This window comes from Henningerozyma blattae, chromosome 10 (genome assembly GCF_000315915.1).
Source record: "Henningerozyma blattae CBS 6284 chromosome 10, complete genome".
Lineage (NCBI taxonomy): Eukaryota > Fungi > Ascomycota > Saccharomycetes > Saccharomycetales > Saccharomycetaceae > Henningerozyma > Henningerozyma blattae.
This window is the reverse complement of record NC_020194.1, coordinates 340,393-359,698: the sequence shown is the minus strand read 5'-3', so window position 1 is coordinate 359,698 and position 19,306 is coordinate 340,393. Positions and strand designations below refer to the sequence as shown.

Below are 19,306 nucleotides of genomic sequence, written 5' to 3'. Positions count from 1 at the left end.
TAGAGATTTTTCCAATTATAACAGGCATAAAAAATAATACATTACACACAAAACATTTGAATCAGCAATTATATCCATCCAAATTATAACTAAAAAAATTATGACAAAGCCAATAGTTAACGAGTTAGAAGAGCTCAGTTATGCGATAGTGGGGGATCAAGAAGCTAAGCTAGGGTTATTACTACGATCCGAGAAACAGTCATTATTGAACCAAGTATTTGTTTTGAATAGAAATCAACTTACTAATCGACAAGAAAATTTAAAACCAGAACTTGTACCAGATATTAGTTTAAAATTGGATATACTTTATTTACTAGTTAATTTAGACGACACAGTTCAAGAAGAATTAGGCCCAATTTATACAAATTTTATCAGTCGAATATATAATGATACTTCATTTTTGACATTTCTTGTTAAGGACCAAAACTATTTAATCAATAATATCCCAGTTATATTGAAATTTGTTACTTTGCTACGTCTTTGTACTAATAATTGCAAATCTGTTAAATGTCCTTACATCCAAAACCTCAATATATTATTAAAATCTCTAATTATTATTAATATTGAAGATAAAACTGGTTCCGATTATCAAAGTTTGAAAATTATTTCTGAATTATTATATATATTTATTCTATTAATCAAGCAAAATTCCCCAGCTAAATCTTCTGAGAACTATAACGAATATTATACCTTAAATCACAAAACAAATCCAATATTAAAGTTAGATTTAAATCTCACGTTTTATTTACAGAGGCTACTGTTAACAATAGCCGAAAAATATATGTATGACATTGATTTTAAATATGAGACCAAATACCCCTCAGGCCAAAGCATAAGAAAACAGTTCGTAATATATGATTGTCTAGCTAATAAGAATGTAACTGATTCATCAGTTTTAGTACCAAATAGCTTATGCATTTCTGACAATATTGATGTTAGCCTAATGACAAATGCTTTAGCTTTATATTCAATGGTAACGGAGTACAGAGATGATTTTAAGAGTCTTTGGAATAATTTTCATTTTAATATATTTTTATCGTCTTTGTTAAGAAGTTCAAGTACAGCATTTAAATGTTCTCTGCTAAATTTTATTCTACAGCCTTACCTTTTAAGCGTTAAAGTGAGAAAAAATATTAGAAGATTAAGACAATTTTTACCTGAATTGTTTAAATGTTTTGAATATCAAGATTTACCGTGGTGGTTTGATCCATTTGATACAATAAATTCTCTACTGGAAGCATATAATGTTTCGCATACTAGAAATAATCCCATTTTGAAATTTCTAACAAATACAAACATCATTCAAAGCTTACTGTCATTATTTTCTCAATGTCTCTCTCTGCCTTATCAGACCAATGATACCTTAAAAACGATTACTAAATTTATTAGATTAAGTTCACTAATTTCTTATCATGATGAGGCATATAGAACTTTCTTCTTGAAAAACGATAATTTTTTAAACCATTTAGAGAATTCATTAGATAATCATTTGGATATTTTAAAAGATTTTCTAAGTAATGAAGATCAACTAAGAGACTTAGTTTCAAATAAAGGTATTACCTTACCGCCGATTTATGACTCTGAATTCACTTTCTGTTGGCTAATATTATTAAAAGCTTTTTCAAGAAGTGTTACTACCTTAAGAGCTTATTTAAAGAAGAAAAGGTTTGCGGAACAGATATATTTGATTGTTAAACTGACATACCAGGTTATCGATACTTGTGATTTTGCAGGTAAAACTTTCCTAGAAGGTGAGATTAAAATTATGGGAGCAGCGTTGGGTTGTATTTGCAATTTTGTTATGGAGTTTTCAAGTCTTCAATGTCAACTATTAGAATCAGGGGTCGAAGAAATGGTTGGTGAAATTTTAAAAAATCCTAAATTTAAATCGGTACAACAACAAAGTATTGCATTTGATCCATTATTTAGCGAGGAGACGAAAACTATTATCAGAACCAACTCTCTTTGGGTTTTGCGTCACTTGATGTATAACTGTCAAATTGTTGAAAAATTAGAGCTGTTGAAAAAGATACCATTATCTATAATTTTAGAGTTTATTAATGACCCATCCTGGGATGTTCAAGTGCAATGCTTTGAACTATTAAGAAATTTAACTTGTAATTCAAGAAAAATTGTCAACATGCTATTAAAAAATTTTCGAGTAGCTGAAAATGATTCATTCCATGATGCAAAGACATTACCGGCCAACTCTACATATTTATTTGACTTCTTAGCTAAAAAACTAAGATTGTTAAATGCTTTAGTACCTGTTGAAGAAAAGATTTTAGAAGCCATTTTGTATGTGATTGTCAATATCGCTGCGGTTAATGAAAGGAAAAAGCAAATGGTATTTGAACAAGATGAAATACTAGAAATTATTAAGGAAATTTTAACTGAGGATATTGATACTAAAAATTCTAAATATGGAAATAACAGTTTATTGAAATTAGTTAGTATTTGGGCATTAAGCAACTTATTATGGGATTCTACACTCTCACTTTATGCTCAATATACATTGGACCCTAACTCAAACTTCGGTATCAAAGATGTTGATAATGACAAGGGATATAGCTTAGATTCGAGACATGTTAGTTATTCACGTGCTAGTAGAAGCATCACACCCAACGCAGCCTCTAATTTTAATGAATCAGGCACAAATATCCATATAGTTGATGATGAGAGTGAGCTTAGAGGATATACCAAAGAATATGATGAATTTGTTCATGGTAATGATACAGTTGATGGGGTACCTGCAGAAACGAATACTGCTATTATTGAAAGATGTCAAAAATTAGTTGATTTAGGATTTTACGATCTAGTTAAAAGTAAGGAGTTTGATGATAGTTTGCTAGTAAGAGAAAAAGCAAGAGTGTTAGCTGAGCATATGGATCATTTAATGAGAAAAAAATTATGAGATTTACTAATATTGATTCTTTATGGATGTTATAATCTAAATATTATAGTTCATTAATATATTCGCCTTCAATAGGAAGAGTATTGACTGATCATACTTACTTACTTTTTTTATACTTTTAAATACTTTTTACTCATTAGTTTTTGAGAAGTGCACAATGAGTTAAATTTTACTGTGTTAGAATAGCAACCATCTAGATACAAAAGAGAAATTATATGTTATAGTATTGTAGTTATAATGATATTAAGATATGAATAAAATAGAGAACAAAGAAGAAAAATGTTATATAATACTCTAATCTTGAGTCTTTTGAGAACCACGTAGTAAACCAGTTCTTCTGGCGGCAATCAAACCAGCCTTTTGACCAGCAACAGCACCTCTAGAGATAGTAGAGGCCTTACCAATATGTTGATGGTTACCACCACCATGAGGATGGTCAACTGGGTTCATGGCAACACCACGGGTCTTTGGCCAAGAGTTTCTCTTAACCTTGTACTTGTGGAAAGCACGACCAGCCTTTAATAATGGTTTGTCAACTCTACCACCACCGGCAATAACACCAATGACACCTCTGGCATCAGAAGAGATAATCTTCTTAGCACCAGATGGTAATCTAACTCTGGTCTTGTTTTCGTCTGGGTTGTGACCAATAACAATAACGTAGTTACCAGAAGCTCTGGCTAAAGCACCTCTGTCACCTGGTCTTTCTTCGACGTTGGAGACAATAGTACCTTCTGGGACAGAACCTAATGGTAAGACGTTACCGACATTCAAAGAAGCCTTCTTACCGGCGTAAATGAATTGACCAGTGTGCATACCTTCGTTAGCAATGAAGATTTCTTCACGTAACTTGTACTTGTATGGGTCACGGAAAACAACCTTAGCTAATGGAGCACCTCTACCAGCATCGTGGATGATTTGCTTGACAACACCACGAATGTAACCGTGTCTTTCAGCATAATCCAAAGATCTCAACTTGGCAGCACCTTGTCTCAATCTGGTGTGGGAAGTGAAAATAGAACCAGCACCCTTTCTTTGGTTACGAATAACTCTACCTGTAATAAGAATTCAAACGCATAAATAAATATTAATAAATATTCAAGTAATGGTTTATTGTTAGTAAAAAAAATTTCTTTAATACAAATAATCAAATTTTGACATCTACAATATTATGAATCTTTGAAATAGTTGATAAAAGCAAATATCATCTTTATATTCTCCTAGCTAGTTGGATTAATTCTAATTCAATATGATCAATCTGAATCATCTCAATTTTAATTTTTAATTTTTCCTCAACTTTTCTTCAATGATACATTATCAATTCATAATCTCTGTTATTTGTCATTTATCATCATGCTATTGACATACCCATTGTTTCTTGATGTTTTGGTTAGTTAACACTATTTTAATCAATTTTTTCAAACACCCACCCTCTTGTATAAGTATTTTTCTATACACTTTGGCAATCTCAAACTATCCGAGCTCATTACAATCGTCATCCATTTCCAGTATTCACCTATTTCCTTCTGGAGTTTCAGATTAGTCGTCTCTAGGCAGTAGCAGTTTAGACAGAGAGTTCTGTTTAGAACCTTATCCAGCGAGACAGTCCTTGTTCAGACTACATTCCTCTCTCTCTAAGGTGAATCTTCTTTTCCACTAAACAACTTCTCGTTTCTTCCTAGTTGCTGCCTAAATTTTTGGTCTTCTGCAAGGGTGTATTCTATTATTTTCCCCTTCGAAAGAAATTTCAGTTCGGCCGCATACAAAAAACAAATATAAAATAGTTTGAGTTTGAAAAATAAACTATTTCTGGGTGTTCGGGTTTTAAGAAGATAATTAGCAGTCTGTAATTTAAGCAAAGAGATTTTTCGGAGTTGTTTAAAGAATGTTTAATTAGTTATTAACCTTAAAATAATTTTTATATATTTAACCCAATTTAGTAATGGAATATGAGAAATTTTAAAAAATCATTAAATACTTGTTATACGAAATGAATTAAATAATTCTATGAGATATCTATAATTCTTATCTAGCAGATTAGGGATTTAGAAAGTTATCTTAAAAATGAATGGAAGTACCAGATGGTAAGTTATCATCCATTCCTAATAACGATGGCATTAACAAATCGGAATTTCCAACTCCATCTGATTTCAATTTTTTCTTCTTACTATTCGAATCGCTATTTGGACTCTCCGCCGTATTATTACTGTTTTCATTATTTACTTCCAAATTGTTATTAATTTCGTAATCATTTTCATCTTCTTCTACAGTAATTATATTCACGGTTGGTTTTGCAGCTTTTTTAGTAGGATCATTATTATTTGATGAAGAGTTTTGTTCCATATCTTCTTGGTTTTCTTCTTCAATTGGGATGTCTTGTTCTCTAACCAATTGAGTCTTAGTTGCAATATGTTTGACTTCTTCTAACTTAGATTTAAATGCAACGCGTACTGTAATCTTTTTATTTGATAATCTAATATTATTTAATCTTTCACAAATTTCAAACATTGGTACATTAGTATTTAATGTAATTAATGCACATGTGAAATATCTATGGAATTTTAATCTATATCCTCTTGTAGCTTTTGTTCTAAAGATCCAAATTTCTTGTGGATTATAGTCTTTGAAATATAATCTTAAAGTGGTGTCTGTAGTCTCCTTTGGTAAATAACTACAGTATAAAGTATCAGTACAATATTTCTCACCATCACCTTCACCACCAACTACAATTCTTGAACGGGTGCCATTTTCACCATTTGAATCTGCATTCTTTTCATTATTTGCGTCATTAGTAAATGTTTCTTCTTCTTTTTTATTTTTAATTAATTTATTTCTGACAATATTATTTGGTGAGTAAGGAATATACAACTTAATTCTTAGATTTCTTTCTTTGAAACATTTACCATTTAAATCAGCAACAACCTTATTTGCCCAATCTTTATTTTCAAACTCTGCGTATGCAATACCTAAGGGTCTTTGATAACTTGTTCTAAACCCGCGAACTGTCTGTGAAGGTATTAAAACACTTTTTACATTATAAGAAAGGAAATAATCAAATAATTCTTCTTCTGTAACTTGATAGCTTACATTAGAAATGTAAACTCTAGTGGAAGTTAATAAAGTAGAATCATTATTAGTTGCTGCAACTAATTCGGTACTACTCATAATGAATTGATATTATAACTTGAAGAATAGAATTGGGTAAAAAATTGAATCTAGAGTGGGAAGTTGGAAAGACGATAGTGTATATATGAGTGTGTTATTAAAAAATTAAAAAAACAAACTGTTGTATTAAAAACAATAGAACCAAAATAAAAGTTGGCGTAATTTTAAATTTAACTTAAAAAAATAATTAGATGATCTAATAAAATAAAAAGAATTAAAATAAATTATAAATTATAAAACTTTAGATAGTTTATATAATTATTGTAAAGTTAAATCCACAGAGTTTTTTTTTTTTGATCCAATAGTAATTAAAGAACATTTTTTGTTTTCAAAATGAATGTCACAAAATTAATTTTATCTTTTATTTATTCAAAAAATCCACAAAATATAAATTTTCAAATAAATCTATTTTATTTAGCCGTAAAAGGTAAATTCTCGGACCCCTAACTGATTTCAATAGAAATAATGGATTTAACCTTTAATAAAGAAAACCATAATTTAAGAGATGAATATATAAATAAGAAAATAGTATTTCTATGCATATATCTTCAAATATAGATAGATTGATAAATAAGTAAAGATATATATATAAAATAAATATAAATATAAATATAGTTTTGTTAAGGATTTAGTAAATAAATAAATATCATAGACAGGAATAATATTATTAGATGGAAAAAAAATTTACAGGAATAAAATAGGAAGAAATTTCCATTCGATGAGTAATTTTTGACAGTTAAGAATGTATAGGAGAAGTAAAAGAGGGGCAAAGTGGGGGCGATGAAAAAGTTCAAATGAATGTATCTATTTTAGTTTACTAAATAATTTTGGAGCAGCACAGCTGTCCAAATAATGTTGTAGATGGAAGAATTCTTGAATACAATCTTCCTTATATTCCAACTCTTCGTAGTTTGGATCTTCTTTTTGCTTTTCTACTCTTTCCGCACATTCCAAATAATGATGTTTTAACTTTTGACCTTCTTCAGATTGTTCACATTCAGCCCTTAATAAATCATAAGGATCCTTTTCTTCATCGTCGTCTTCGTCGTCATCGTCATCATCGTCATCATCGTCATCATCGTCATCATCGTCATCATCTTCATCGTCATCATCAGCATCTTGAGTGGTGTCTTCATCTTCACCATCATCAGCCTTTGCTACAACTGGAACAATAGCTTCTTTAAGTTCTTCTAAATAATCAGTAATTGTGGATAACATTTGAATAGATGTGTATGTATTGATTTGATATATGGATTTTAATTTTCAAGCTTTGTTTTTTTATGATTTTTTTCTTTTGTTAATCCTGCTCGATTTTTACAATTATCGTTGCTATTAATATAACTAGGAAACGGTATTAATATACAAATAGATAAACAGGGAAAGAAATGGAATCTATGTATCTGATAATCAATTTTATTATCTCTTAATTCTTTAACTAATTGCTTTTTACTGTAGTCTAACCTCATTCATTCTCATTATGTCACTCACTGTATGAATTACCAATGAATCTCGAATCAGAGGCATCTCCGAGTTTTTGGCAGTAGGGGAGTTCCACTCGGCCGTTGTTTCCAGCAAATGTGGTGTCAGCCACGTGATTGACGACGTAAAAAAGAAAATAAAAATAATAAAAAACATATAATATTAAAACTGCAAAATGAAAATAAATATTATAAGCTGAAAAATACAAAGTTGTATATAAATACATAAAGCATATGGATATATATAGCATAGAAGTGAATAATAGAGGTGTATAAAAATAAGTATAAATAGTGAAGAGCACTATGTGCCGTAAGACGGGGTATTATTATTGCAAAAATTAATAGAGAGTTGGGAATTTTAAAACATTTTTAACATGGAAAGAAAACAAAAAGAAAAGTTGGCCATAGGCAGGATTGGAACTTTAAATCATTGCTGAATGAACAGAATGCTTGGTAGAACTTGAAGTTGAAACATACAATACTTCGTAAATGGGTGAAACAGAGGGAAAAAGCCGGAAGAATATATAAATAGTATAAAATACAAAGGTAAAAAAAAGAACAGTCTGATAAACATAAAAAAATCATAGTTTTATAAGAATCGGTGTAGGAGGGCCTCTATGACATCTCTTCATCCTCCTCACTGATCATAGAACCATTTGTGTTACTGTTATGACCATCACTAATATCTTCATCTTCCTCATTGTTATTATTGTTATTATTATTATCATCATCATCATCATCATTATTATTATTATTACTATTATTCTTATTATTAGTATTACTATTATGACCAGTACTAGAGTTCATACTATTAGAGTTAATAATATCGTGATTAGTGTTACCATTATTATTGCCATTGTTATCATTGATACCATTATCATCGTCACTTGCATCATCTTGCTTAAAATGTTGTTGGCTATGTTGGTCTTGATCTTGAATTTGAATTTGGCTTTGATTTTGGGTCTGAATTAGATTTTGACATAATTTTCTTTCGGACAATAATTGTTTGATAAAAGTACAAGCTAATTCTACAGTAGTAGCCTTTGATGGCACATTAACTTCATCTTTTAATTCTTCTGGCAATAAAGAATTCAATTCTTTCAACGCATTGTTCATTCTATCACGACGACCTTGCTCTGCCACTTTATGAACTTCTTTTTTATTATGAGTTGGTGCATTTATGGAATTATTACAAAGTTTATCATTTTCAAAAGAATCTGTTTTAAAGAGTTTATTATTTTGAGAATGATTATAACCATTTGAATGAAGATTAATAGATCTTCTATCAATAGTTTCTGATTTACGTTGATCTCTTTTATTATTTATTTTTTTTTGTGGATCATAATTCAAATTTTGTAATAAAATACTTTTGTTTGGCTTTATCACTGGGGATTCTGTAGCTCTTAACACAGATGAATTTGAACTTGAATCGTTGGTACTTGAATGATTTTCTTTGCCATCCACACTTGATTCTTTTGTATTCATTACTGTGGCGGAATTGTTACTTGAGTTTGAAGAATTATCACACGAAGTCGAAGTTTTATGGGAGGGTAAAATTACTTTTGGGAAAGAATTCTGTAATTTTCTACCTTTCACTATGCTGATTGGATTTGAAGTGGCATTGCTACTAATTGAATGATTATCTAAACTACTTTCTGGTAATGGCTCCCAATTAATCATGGAGGATGGCTCAGAATTACTAATTTTTCTTTTGGAATTCTGTAAATAAGGGCTATTTTTAGTAACCTTTGAAGTCGTTGTGGTAGGACCAATAGCTGGTGAAGTTAAAGGAGAAAACTGAACGGTATTAGAATTGCTATTAGAGTTTGAAGTTGAACTTTTCTTTCTCTTCGAAGATGAACTTGATTTACGATTTAAACTTGAAGAGTTGGAATTATCATTATTGTTGTTCCTATTGGTTAACAATGGAGTATTCAATAGATTAACGGTCAAATCTGCTGCAGTTAATCCATTACTGGGGGCCGAACTTGAAGTTGAATTTGTAATATTATAATTCGATTGGTTATTTAAGTTATAATTTTGGTTTGAAGTATTGTTTGAATTATAATTGTTTAATCCTGTAGAAGAAGTAGAATGAGTAGTAGCGGTAAATTGTGGATTAATCGATGGTGATATTTGAATGATTTGTTCAGTGTTCGAATGTAAATCCGCAGCCAACATTGGTGAAAACCTCATATCTTTTTTTGAGTCTTGATCAACATCTAATTTCATATTATCCAAATGATGTGATATATGGTGGTTCATGGCCAGTTGATGAGATCCATTCGAATATTCATTCATATGACTAATATTGTTGTTGCTATTGCTGTGGCTGTTATGATGATTTGTGTTGGAATATTCCAACAATGATCTCGAAAGATCATCCAAATCTATTTGTACTGCAGTTGCGGGTGCACCTAGACTCCAATTGTGAGTATTCTCAGTAACTGTAGATGAGGCATGACTCACCGATTGAGTCAACACGAGACTATTGGGGTTATTCACGTCCATATTCACGTTCATGTTCATATGCATGGTGGTATTGCTAGGGTTATACCCCTCTGAGGGAGAAGCAGGGACATGAGAGGTAGCAGTGAATTGAGAATTATGAAGATTTATATGAATGTTGTTTGTATCGATGGTTCCTTTACCGTCATTCAAATAATCGTTTACTTGATCCAGAATGCTTCTTGAAGAATGTTGAGTTTCATTCTGACCATTTGTCATGTTCCCCGACGTGGCAGTAGGATTGGAAAGCATCTGCTACACGATTTGTTACGAATCTACGGCGTGCTATGCTCTAGGAGGTGATGTTTTCTACCTTCTGTTGTACTTTTGTATAGATTATCAATTAACTTTTTTTTCTTATTTTATTTTTTTTCTACCCAATGGTGATGAAATTGACAGGCAATGAAATTGAGACTGGTAAAATAGAATAAATTTACGCCTAACAAGTGTGGTGGTGGTTAATCGTTAGAAAGCTAGGTTACTGATTTTCAAGAAACTTGAAACACGGTTCAACGAGTCACTTTGGTTCTTGGTTATTGGTCAATAAATTACCTTTTCCCTACACTCTGCTCCTTCACGACAATCCAATCAAAGTGGGACAGCTTATCGTGATGCCTATAGATTATCCTGAAGTGTACAGTGTCTAGGACCAAAACAGTACTAATTTCGCTCTTCGACCTCTCATTGAATACTTCGTGTATAGGCTAATTTGCATATAGACCATTGGATATTTGGCCATTGACATTTGGCATAGGTTATGGATAATCAGCATATATTGGATATCCTTCGACATTGACCATCCCGTATATTTTGTTCTCGGGTGTTTTGTCAGCGTTTTACCGGGCTGCGGCTGTGTCTGTGCGGATGTTACCCAATCTGGTTATTGTTCCTATCCGGTGAAATGTATGTGCTTGTGTGTGTATGTTGATGTGTGAGAAATACATATCTATATGTAGTTGTATATACAACCATGCAGAAGAAGCATATGAAAGTATACGAATTGGATACAGAAACATATGGAAGTATGTGAGAATACGGTAATAGGTATGTCGAAATACACCTGAATGGAGTATTTAAAGCCAATGCCTGGTATCTGTTCCATAGCGTACTTAAAGTTCATCCGGTGCCTTTCGGCAACGCAGTATCTGCATACGACGATGATCTATCTATCTATCTAACTATGTCTATATCGAGCATGCAACTATGAATAATAATAGGCAGTGGTGTTACCCCGGGTCTAGCGGCGACCTTTACTCTTCTTCGAGGAGTCACGACGCCCTCCAGAAGATCCATTGATTCGAGCAATATCTTCCTTGGAGATGATTAGCCCGTTCCGAGTAGATCTCCCAACACTGTTGATGCGTAAACCTCTTGTTCTCTTGGCATTACGGGCATTCTCATGAGATTTGATGTTGGTCCCGATTCGCTTTTCGACGCCTCTTTTGTAAGTCGCCTCGATCTTCCTGAACTCACCCTTTTTAACTTTAGACAAGACTATCCCACCTTCTTTGGCGTCTTTCTCATATCTAGCAATTCTTTTTTGATGTTTTGCTACTAACCCCTTACGCATATTAATAGGAACTTTCTCTAATCGGTTTACTTTTTTGTCGTGGCCGTTTGTGCTGGAAAGATTCTTCAACCGCATCTCCAAAGTACGTGACCGAGCCTTCCCCATCAATTGGTCATCCATGTATGCTGTAACATCGTTATTATTTATTGTTTGAAGAGTCAAATCTGCCCCACTAGGTTGCGTAAGTGTATTACTAAATGCACTTAATAGATGTGATTCTTGAAGAAATCTTTGTAACTCTAAATCGTTTTTCAAATTATCTGCCTCGTCATTTTCATTTTCACTAACTTCTTGTGATTCATCTTGGTCATAGGCTTTACTACGTACTAATGTTTTACCACTACGTAATATCTTTAATTCTTTCTTACTAGGTGCAACGTAAGAGTCCGAGGGACCTTGAAATTTTATGATTTTAGGTTTTTTAACCTTTAATGATTCTTTCTTCGGAGTTATAGTTGCAGGTATTATATTTTCACTTGTACTTACATAACTGCCATCCTCTTCATTTTCACTTCCATTCCCATTTTCACTTGCACTCTCATCTGAACTGGCACTTTCGTCATCACTTTTTTGAACAGTCTTAGTTTTATCATCAAACCCCATATCTTCTAAAGAACCAAATTGGGCCTCAAAAGCCAATCGTTGTTGTTTCAGATACTCATCTTCTTCCGACATGCTGTGATGGTTTCTCTTTTGTTCGTTTTTCCACACGTAGATATGTGATAAAAACGATAATTGCACTTATTTATTTATGTATATCGAAATTTATAACTTCATTTCATGGCATCGGATCGATGCTTTGAAATTTTTTTTCAAATTTTAAATTCTTAATTTCCGTTTTCAAATTTCCGTTTCCAAAATTCCGTTTTGAAAATCATTTTGAAAAAGAAATTAAAATCCTCCTTTTTATTAGCGTTTGCCTCGGAAATAACTCAGAAAATGGATAACGAATTTTTCCATTTTTATGCACCCCAGAAAATTCCTTCTTTTTTTTTAATTCCTTTTTTTATTATGACTAGTCTTGAGTCTATATCTCCTGAATACTCCGTAACCCATTTTAAGCCTTAAATTACTTTTTCTGTAAAATCAAAGTTTCTTATTTTAATATTTAATTGTCCCTTGTCAGATCTCCAGCTTACATAATTGCATTAATCACATATATATATATTCACTCAAATATATACAATTATTAGCTTATTCTTATATATTAAAGAACTTTTTTTTTATTTAAAATCCGACTCAAAATATTATGTAGACAATAATTACAAATGACAAGATACATAGCATGCATACACTTACATAACGGTCAAGTGGACGATATTAAAGATGGCAACTCAATGAATAATGAAAAATTAATTACAAATATTAATTCAGCAATATATTATGTTAAATTATTTGCTAAATATAATTGTATAGGCTCTCATATTATTAAATTAGGGGATAATAATGATGCGCTGGCTCAATTGGTTTTAAAGACAGTTCCTAATTTTTTCCAAATAGGAGGAGATATAAATGAATTCAATTGTGAATATTGGCTAAAATGGGCAAATAAAATTATTATAAATACTTGGCTATTCAATGATGATGATGAATTTTCTTTTAAAAGGTTAGAAAAGATTTCTAACCTTGTTGGTAGGGATAAGATCGTCGTAGATTTAAGTTGTAGAAAGATTGCTGATGGTTCATGGATTGTTACAAAGGATAAATGGCAAACTTTAACAGATATCGAATTAAGTGAAGAATTTTTCAATGAAATCAGTATATATGCAAATGAATTTTTAATTCATGCTGCCGATATTGAAGGAATGTGTAAAGGAATTGATGAAAATTTGGTTTATCATTTATATAAATGGACAAGAAATTTACCAATGAATCAATTTAAAATTGTATATGGTGGTGGAGCTCATGATATTACTGATTTAGCATTAGTGGAAAGATTAAGTCAAGGCAGAATAGATTTGAGCATAGGAAATTCCTTGGATATATTTGGTGGTAATTTAATTATTTTAAAGAATGTTGCCAATGGAATAAAGATCATGAAGAGATGAAGCATAGATTGAAATTTTTAAATTATTAATTTTTATACTTTTATTCGTAATTGAATAGTAACAATCCATTAAATTTTTTATTCCTCCGTTTTACAATTGATTTGTTTTACTATTTGCAATTATTTTACACGTTTTTTTTTCTATTTTTAAAATTCATCTATTCATAATACACACATTTAGATTTATATATATGTATCAAGTATGCCGAGCATATAATGTTTAATTTCTTTGAAAAAATAATGATACAATTACACTTCTGAAATTACCAAGAATCACTGTAACCATTAGGCCCCATATTATTTTGATAACCTCCTTGAATATTATTCCCACCGCCATTCATCATACCGTCATTATTAGAGCCCATATAATTACCATAAGATGCATCATTCCCATTACTCATACCCATATGATCATCTTGTTGATGTAAATCATTATTATCTTGAGTACCTGTACCAAAATTGACTTTTTCTTGTTCCATTTGTGATAAAGCTAACAGTATACCTGCTGTTTTCTTTTGTAAAGTATCAATGCCTCGAATAATCACTTGATCTGTTGTTATAGATCCTACGGCTTCCACATTCATATAAAATGTATTTGCCTTTGCTTTATAATCAAATAATTCACCTTCAGTTGGTGGATCTTCATATTGACAATTTTTAGAATGAGGCCATTCTTTTAAAGGATCATTTTCATACCAATAATCTGTATGTTTTAATTTATTCCAAGGATCATATTCGTATTCAATAGCGGCAGTAGCCCCCCACTTGGCATGTTCTTTGGCAATCCCTTTTTTTGCTACACATGTCATTTTCAATTCTTGACCTTTTCTTAATTTACAAATCAAAACACCATTACCTTCTTTATCTTGAATAATCGGATGACCAATATTTCTACCCAATAAATTAGAAACGATAACCAAATCTTTTGCATAAACGTTTGTAGTACTTTCACTTTCACCAACAGCTTGTAAAGTTAAAACCACAGAACATTTATCACAATGGTCCTCACAAAAACAATCACGACAATATTCTAATTGATCGATATCTGCACTTTGTAAAGGAATTAACCCTAATCTATGAGAGATGAATTCATCTGCAAGAACAGTAGTGTTCATTTCTACTTCAACGGAATCAATAGCCAATGTTGGGATTTCTGCAATCATAACACGACGCAATGAATTGGCTAAAGCCATATCTATATTTGATAAGATGAAATCCACATTATCTTTTGTAGCTTCTCTAATTTTAATTTGTGGACCTTCTTCACTCATTTCTTTTTGTCGGGGCTAATTCTAATCGACTTTTATTTTCCTTGGCTTAAATAAACGGTCAATTATTTAACTAACTGGATTGCTAGTTTTTATTATTTATTTATTCTGTATGCAATTATTTTTTTTTTTTTTTTTTTTTTAAGAATTTTTTCAAAAATATTTATTATCAAATTATAATTTTTAAAAATTATGAAAAATTATGGAAATGCCGCGAGGTCATGTGACATGTATCTAATAGTACATGCTGTCATAGAACTTATAACAGAAAGTACTGGATCTCTTAGAAATGATTAAATAAGAATACACACAAAGCATCAATAAACACAACATTGTTTTTTTTGTTATAAAAATGAGCGTGGCTAAGCCTAAATTAGTGATTCCAATACCAGATACTCGATTTGAAAGCACATTTAGAAGGAAATTGGATAAAGAATTGAATAAGAATAATGTTAATAGTAATAGTATAATCAAAGATGAAAGAGTTAGAAAACTATTATGTTTAGGGAAAGTGATTTGCCGAGATGTGATATTTATGCCATTTGTTCAAGGTATGTTTATGTGTGGAGCATTCATTTTAATTAAACCATGGCTATTAAAATTATTAAGAAATGGCAAGAATATAGGGCGTAATTTTGTTGAACTCTTTGGTGGACAAAGAAGAGTACGTGATTAAATTGGGGAAGATGCAGATAAAAAATAAATAAAAAAAAAGACGAAAGAAAAATATTGCTGATATTTTTGGAATGTGTATATTACAACATCGTTTATGTGACGATATATAGTATAGATATTAAATAATGTATAATGGATATGTACAGGAAATGCATTACTTTTGCATACTAATATGCGAAAATGGAAAAAAATTAAATGAAACAAAGTAAAAAAAAAACGAATCAAATTAAGTTTTATATTTTCTTTTAGTAGTTTTAAGTGAATTTTCTTGAACCTCCACGGACAAATTCCAATATTTTCCAACCTTCTGTTTCATCATTATCCAATTGTTCTGGATCTCTTGTGAAGACCATTGCGTATGTGCTCATTAGAATGTTTGAATCATGACCTGCAACTATATCATTTGTTTGTTTTTCTACATTGAATTTTTTATAAATATTAATTTCTTGAGCTCTACAACTTACCACAATGACAGGGATATCTTGTGGTGGCAACATCTTTGCCGTGACAATATCCACACCTCTAATATCCAAGACTCTCCCATCTGAGAAGATCTTTTGTTTTCTCAATTCCTTTTGTTGAGCAGAATAAACATTATAAGGAGCTTCCGAAAACCAATTCTTGAGAATTTTTTCATCACCTTTGATATAGGCTTCCAAAACTTCTGGAATAATATATTCTCTCAAACTTCTCAAAAACGATTCATTATTAAAATTTGGATCAATCAATTTAAATTGTGTCAAGACACGGGAAGATTCAGTCTCAGCAAAAAATCTGTTAAACACACCAGTGACTTTTCTCATCCCTACAATCAAAGGATTATCATTTTCATCCCAAACTTTAGTCTTTATACTGGTCATTGTTTGACCCACCACTGTCTTTTCTTTAAAATCATTCAATTTTTCATTAATGGATTCTTTAGATTTTAAATCTGTTGCAATTAAAGCAGTACCTGCCTCATCATTAGATTTGATAGGTTTCATCCTTTTCCCAGTTTGTAAATCAGAGATTCTTTTCGATCTACGCTCCTCTTTAGAAATGAACCCACCGTATTTATAACTATTATCTTTATCATCAATGACTTCCGAGACATCTTTATAAATCTTTGTATTTCTCACTGGTTCGAAAGAATCATCCAACTTCTTGGCCGCGAGTTTAGTCTTTTGAGCCAAATCTGAATCCCATGCTTTAAGAGCAGCATCGTTGAGCTTGGTCCCAGTCTTTGAGATTGTCTTGGAAAGAATGGTGGTTTGATTAGAAACATTCTTATAGGCGTCCTTTGCTTTTTTGAAAGCATCCGATTGATTTATTCTATCTGAGGCATCAGTTAATGTTTTTATTTGGTCCTGTAAAGTGGCAGATTTTTCCCATTCTTGTTTAAACGTTTCTCTAAAGATTTGGATAGGTGTTTTATTGGAATCGTTAGATTGTAATACCACGGGGTATGAATGGAATGAAGATATGAGCAGCTTAGAAGGGTGTAACGCGTTACGCTGTATCAGTGATCTAGATCTCAACATACTGGGTTGGATATATCTGCGTGCTTTTTGTTTTGTTTTTTGGTAGGGGGGGATGGCAAGGGTTAGACCTCCTGTGTTTTTAATAGTTTTTAATATTAAAAAATATTAGATAGTCATGAATTACTCTTAAAAAGAAAAAATTATGAAAAATTTCATAAAAGACAAAAAAAAAAATCGAATGTTACCCGGATCTGCTCCTGGAAGTCGCAGGTTCGAAACTCTCGCGAGCCATAAACATGATGTACTGACTCATGTAATTCCGTATGCAGCGATCATACTTTTGCATTTGGAAAATTCCGTTCATCAATTTAATACATATATATATATATTCTCTAAATAGTTTAATTACTGATTACCGTATCGCATTGTATCATATCATAACTTATCATATCATATATCATATATCATATCATTCGATATCAATTCATTTCGTATCATATTATACGTTATAACAGCCGTTCCCCTACTTCTACAGGCACATGCTCTAATGACTCATTCAACAAAGGAATAAAAAATTAAATATCTATGGAATTTCGCCAATTGTTGCCACAACTTATATTCCCGATACGGACTTTTCTCTTGACCTGGCCGAAACCGGCGTGGCCGGAGATGTGACTGCGCATATACTGTGTAAAACACACAGACATTATACGAAACATATCCAGTATGCTTTGCATATATATAATATATGGTGGTGGCGCGTCAGATCACGTGTGTGGAAACGCCACTGCGAACCAAAAGCTGCCACCGACACGGCATTTTTATATAAGGACCCGTGAGCAGGGCTGGCACAGATCCGTACAGGCGCGCCCGCCACAAGTCACATGTCCTATCCTCCCGTGCCCTCCAACCCTGCGAACCCTATCGATACCAACCCTATAGGTGCTAACCCTATAGGCAGCATTAATAGCGTCAACCCTGTGGGCTCTGTCTCGGCAGACCTAGAATCTGTTTTTGCCCTAGAATTTGCAGAGTTTTCTTCATCGTTGGCCCTTTCGAGTTTCGAACTAGATCCTAGATTCTTTTCCTATGGGGGCGAATCTCACCATTACCAAACAAGAGCCGCTCACGTGACGCCCCAAAGTCAGGTCGACAAACTAAATCAAGGCCAAAATGGTAGCCATAATCACGTGAGCCCGCTGGGCTATGTGCCACGTGACGTCTCTCCTGCCTCATCGGTAGATGATGAACCACAGCAACAATCTAATGTAGCGGCTCAAAAACTCCGGGAGAAACGTCAAAAGAACTTGGAAGCATCTGCAAGGTTCCGTATAAAACGTAAGAAGAAATTACAAGATAATTTCCGTAAACTAGATGATCTGAAACGACTCATAGCTAGACTCAATGACCAAATTAATGTTCTTAACGATGAAAACATATATTGGAAACAACAATTGTCTGCCATCCATGAGAAGAAGTCGCGTGACTTGCTTGAGAACATTCGCAACGGTGTGTGAGTGGCGCTACCATTTTGCTAATCCCATCATGTGACCTTTATACTCTGCGTTACTTTTTTGTTTTTGTTTTTGTTTTTTTTCTTTTTTCTATTTGTACCCTTTAAAAAATAAAGAACGCGTGTCCGTCCGGACACCATACCCCTTTTTGTGCCGGACTTAACCAGGTACTCCGGACACCAAGGGGGCCGGAGTGCGCCGTATATAAGTCGTGTGGACAGAAGTCCAAGGCCACTCCGCAAACTCCCTTTGACACAAACTTGACACATATTTTCACAACTCGCGCCACAAATTCCTGAGTGAAGGAAAGGAAAAACGAAAAACAAACAAACAATTAATAGTCACAAACATTCAAACGCATTAGCACAAAGCACAACTACACCAACACAAACACAAACACAAACACACATGAGAGGTTTTACATTATTTTCTAGTGTCTTTTTATTTGTTTTAACGGTGTACTACCTTTTGCATATCACAGTCATGAACCGTTACAAGCACTTGGTGCCCCAACTGCGTTAAGAATATCCCGGGGTATCTTATCGAACAATATATACATATATTCAGGGCAATTCATTGCACTACTCTATTCTAAAGACAAACTCTTATAGTTATGTAGGTACATAGTTATGTAAATAAAAAAAAATAAAAAAAAGAAAAAAAAAAAAAACCATTTGCTTATTTTATTATTTTTGTTTAATTTTTTT

The 19,306-nt window shown here is 32.2% G+C and overlaps 11 protein-coding genes across 11 annotated transcripts; 4 read left to right on the top strand and 7 right to left on the bottom strand.

Moving 5' to 3' along the window:
- Positions 1 to 100: 100 nt before the first annotated feature.
- VID28 (glucose-induced degradation complex subunit VID28) lies at positions 101 to 2,914 on the top strand (the record flags this gene model as incomplete). The annotated part of the gene is made up of 1 exon (XM_004182626.1): positions 101 to 2,914. The coding sequence occupies one exon, from the start codon at positions 101 to 103 to the stop codon at positions 2,912 to 2,914; it is 2,814 nt and encodes a 937-aa protein (XP_004182674.1).
- Positions 2,915 to 3,208: 294 nt separating this feature from the next.
- Positions 3,209 to 4,286, bottom strand: RPL2B (60S ribosomal protein uL2; the record flags this gene model as incomplete). Its single annotated transcript, XM_004182625.1, has 2 exons — positions 3,209 to 3,969; positions 4,283 to 4,286. 2 exons carry the CDS (start codon positions 4,284 to 4,286, stop codon positions 3,209 to 3,211), a joined length of 765 nt encoding a protein of 254 aa, XP_004182673.1.
- Positions 4,287 to 4,972: 686 nt separating this feature from the next.
- On the bottom strand, positions 4,973 to 6,079 carry RRT5 (Rrt5p; the record flags this gene model as incomplete). The annotated part of the gene is made up of 1 exon (XM_004182624.1): positions 4,973 to 6,079. One exon carries the CDS (start codon positions 6,077 to 6,079, stop codon positions 4,973 to 4,975), a length of 1,107 nt encoding a protein of 368 aa, XP_004182672.1.
- An 804-nt stretch (positions 6,080 to 6,883) lies between these two features.
- Positions 6,884 to 7,297, bottom strand: QCR6 (ubiquinol--cytochrome-c reductase subunit 6; the record flags this gene model as incomplete). The annotated part of the gene is made up of 1 exon (XM_004182623.1): positions 6,884 to 7,297. The coding sequence occupies one exon, from the start codon at positions 7,295 to 7,297 to the stop codon at positions 6,884 to 6,886; it is 414 nt and encodes a 137-aa protein (XP_004182671.1).
- An 875-nt stretch (positions 7,298 to 8,172) lies between these two features.
- PHO4 (phosphate-sensing transcription factor PHO4) lies at positions 8,173 to 10,317 on the bottom strand (the record flags this gene model as incomplete). Its single annotated transcript, XM_004182622.1, has 1 exon — positions 8,173 to 10,317. One exon carries the CDS (start codon positions 10,315 to 10,317, stop codon positions 8,173 to 8,175), a length of 2,145 nt encoding a protein of 714 aa, XP_004182670.1.
- Positions 10,318 to 11,302: 985 nt separating this feature from the next.
- Positions 11,303 to 12,310, bottom strand: FAF1 (Faf1p; the record flags this gene model as incomplete). Its single annotated transcript, XM_004182621.1, has 1 exon — positions 11,303 to 12,310. The coding sequence occupies one exon, from the start codon at positions 12,308 to 12,310 to the stop codon at positions 11,303 to 11,305; it is 1,008 nt and encodes a 335-aa protein (XP_004182669.1).
- Positions 12,311 to 12,903: 593 nt separating this feature from the next.
- Positions 12,904 to 13,683, top strand: HIS6 (1-(5-phosphoribosyl)-5- ((5-phosphoribosylamino)methylideneamino)imidazole-4-carboxamide isomerase HIS6; the record flags this gene model as incomplete). The annotated part of the gene is made up of 1 exon (XM_004182620.1): positions 12,904 to 13,683. One exon carries the CDS (start codon positions 12,904 to 12,906, stop codon positions 13,681 to 13,683), a length of 780 nt encoding a protein of 259 aa, XP_004182668.1.
- A 262-nt stretch (positions 13,684 to 13,945) lies between these two features.
- Positions 13,946 to 14,953, bottom strand: RPB3 (DNA-directed RNA polymerase II core subunit RPB3; the record flags this gene model as incomplete). The annotated part of the gene is made up of 1 exon (XM_004182619.1): positions 13,946 to 14,953. The coding sequence occupies one exon, from the start codon at positions 14,951 to 14,953 to the stop codon at positions 13,946 to 13,948; it is 1,008 nt and encodes a 335-aa protein (XP_004182667.1).
- A 349-nt stretch (positions 14,954 to 15,302) lies between these two features.
- Positions 15,303 to 15,626, top strand: TBLA0J01510 (uncharacterized protein; the record flags this gene model as incomplete). Its single annotated transcript, XM_004182618.1, has 1 exon — positions 15,303 to 15,626. One exon carries the CDS (start codon positions 15,303 to 15,305, stop codon positions 15,624 to 15,626), a length of 324 nt encoding a protein of 107 aa, XP_004182666.1.
- Positions 15,627 to 15,879: 253 nt separating this feature from the next.
- TIM44 (protein translocase subunit TIM44) lies at positions 15,880 to 17,145 on the bottom strand (the record flags this gene model as incomplete). The annotated part of the gene is made up of 1 exon (XM_004182617.1): positions 15,880 to 17,145. One exon carries the CDS (start codon positions 17,143 to 17,145, stop codon positions 15,880 to 15,882), a length of 1,266 nt encoding a protein of 421 aa, XP_004182665.1.
- Positions 17,146 to 17,969: 824 nt separating this feature from the next.
- MET28 (Met28p) lies at positions 17,970 to 18,602 on the top strand (the record flags this gene model as incomplete). Its single annotated transcript, XM_004182616.1, has 1 exon — positions 17,970 to 18,602. One exon carries the CDS (start codon positions 17,970 to 17,972, stop codon positions 18,600 to 18,602), a length of 633 nt encoding a protein of 210 aa, XP_004182664.1.
- Positions 18,603 to 19,306: the final 704 nt, after the last annotated feature.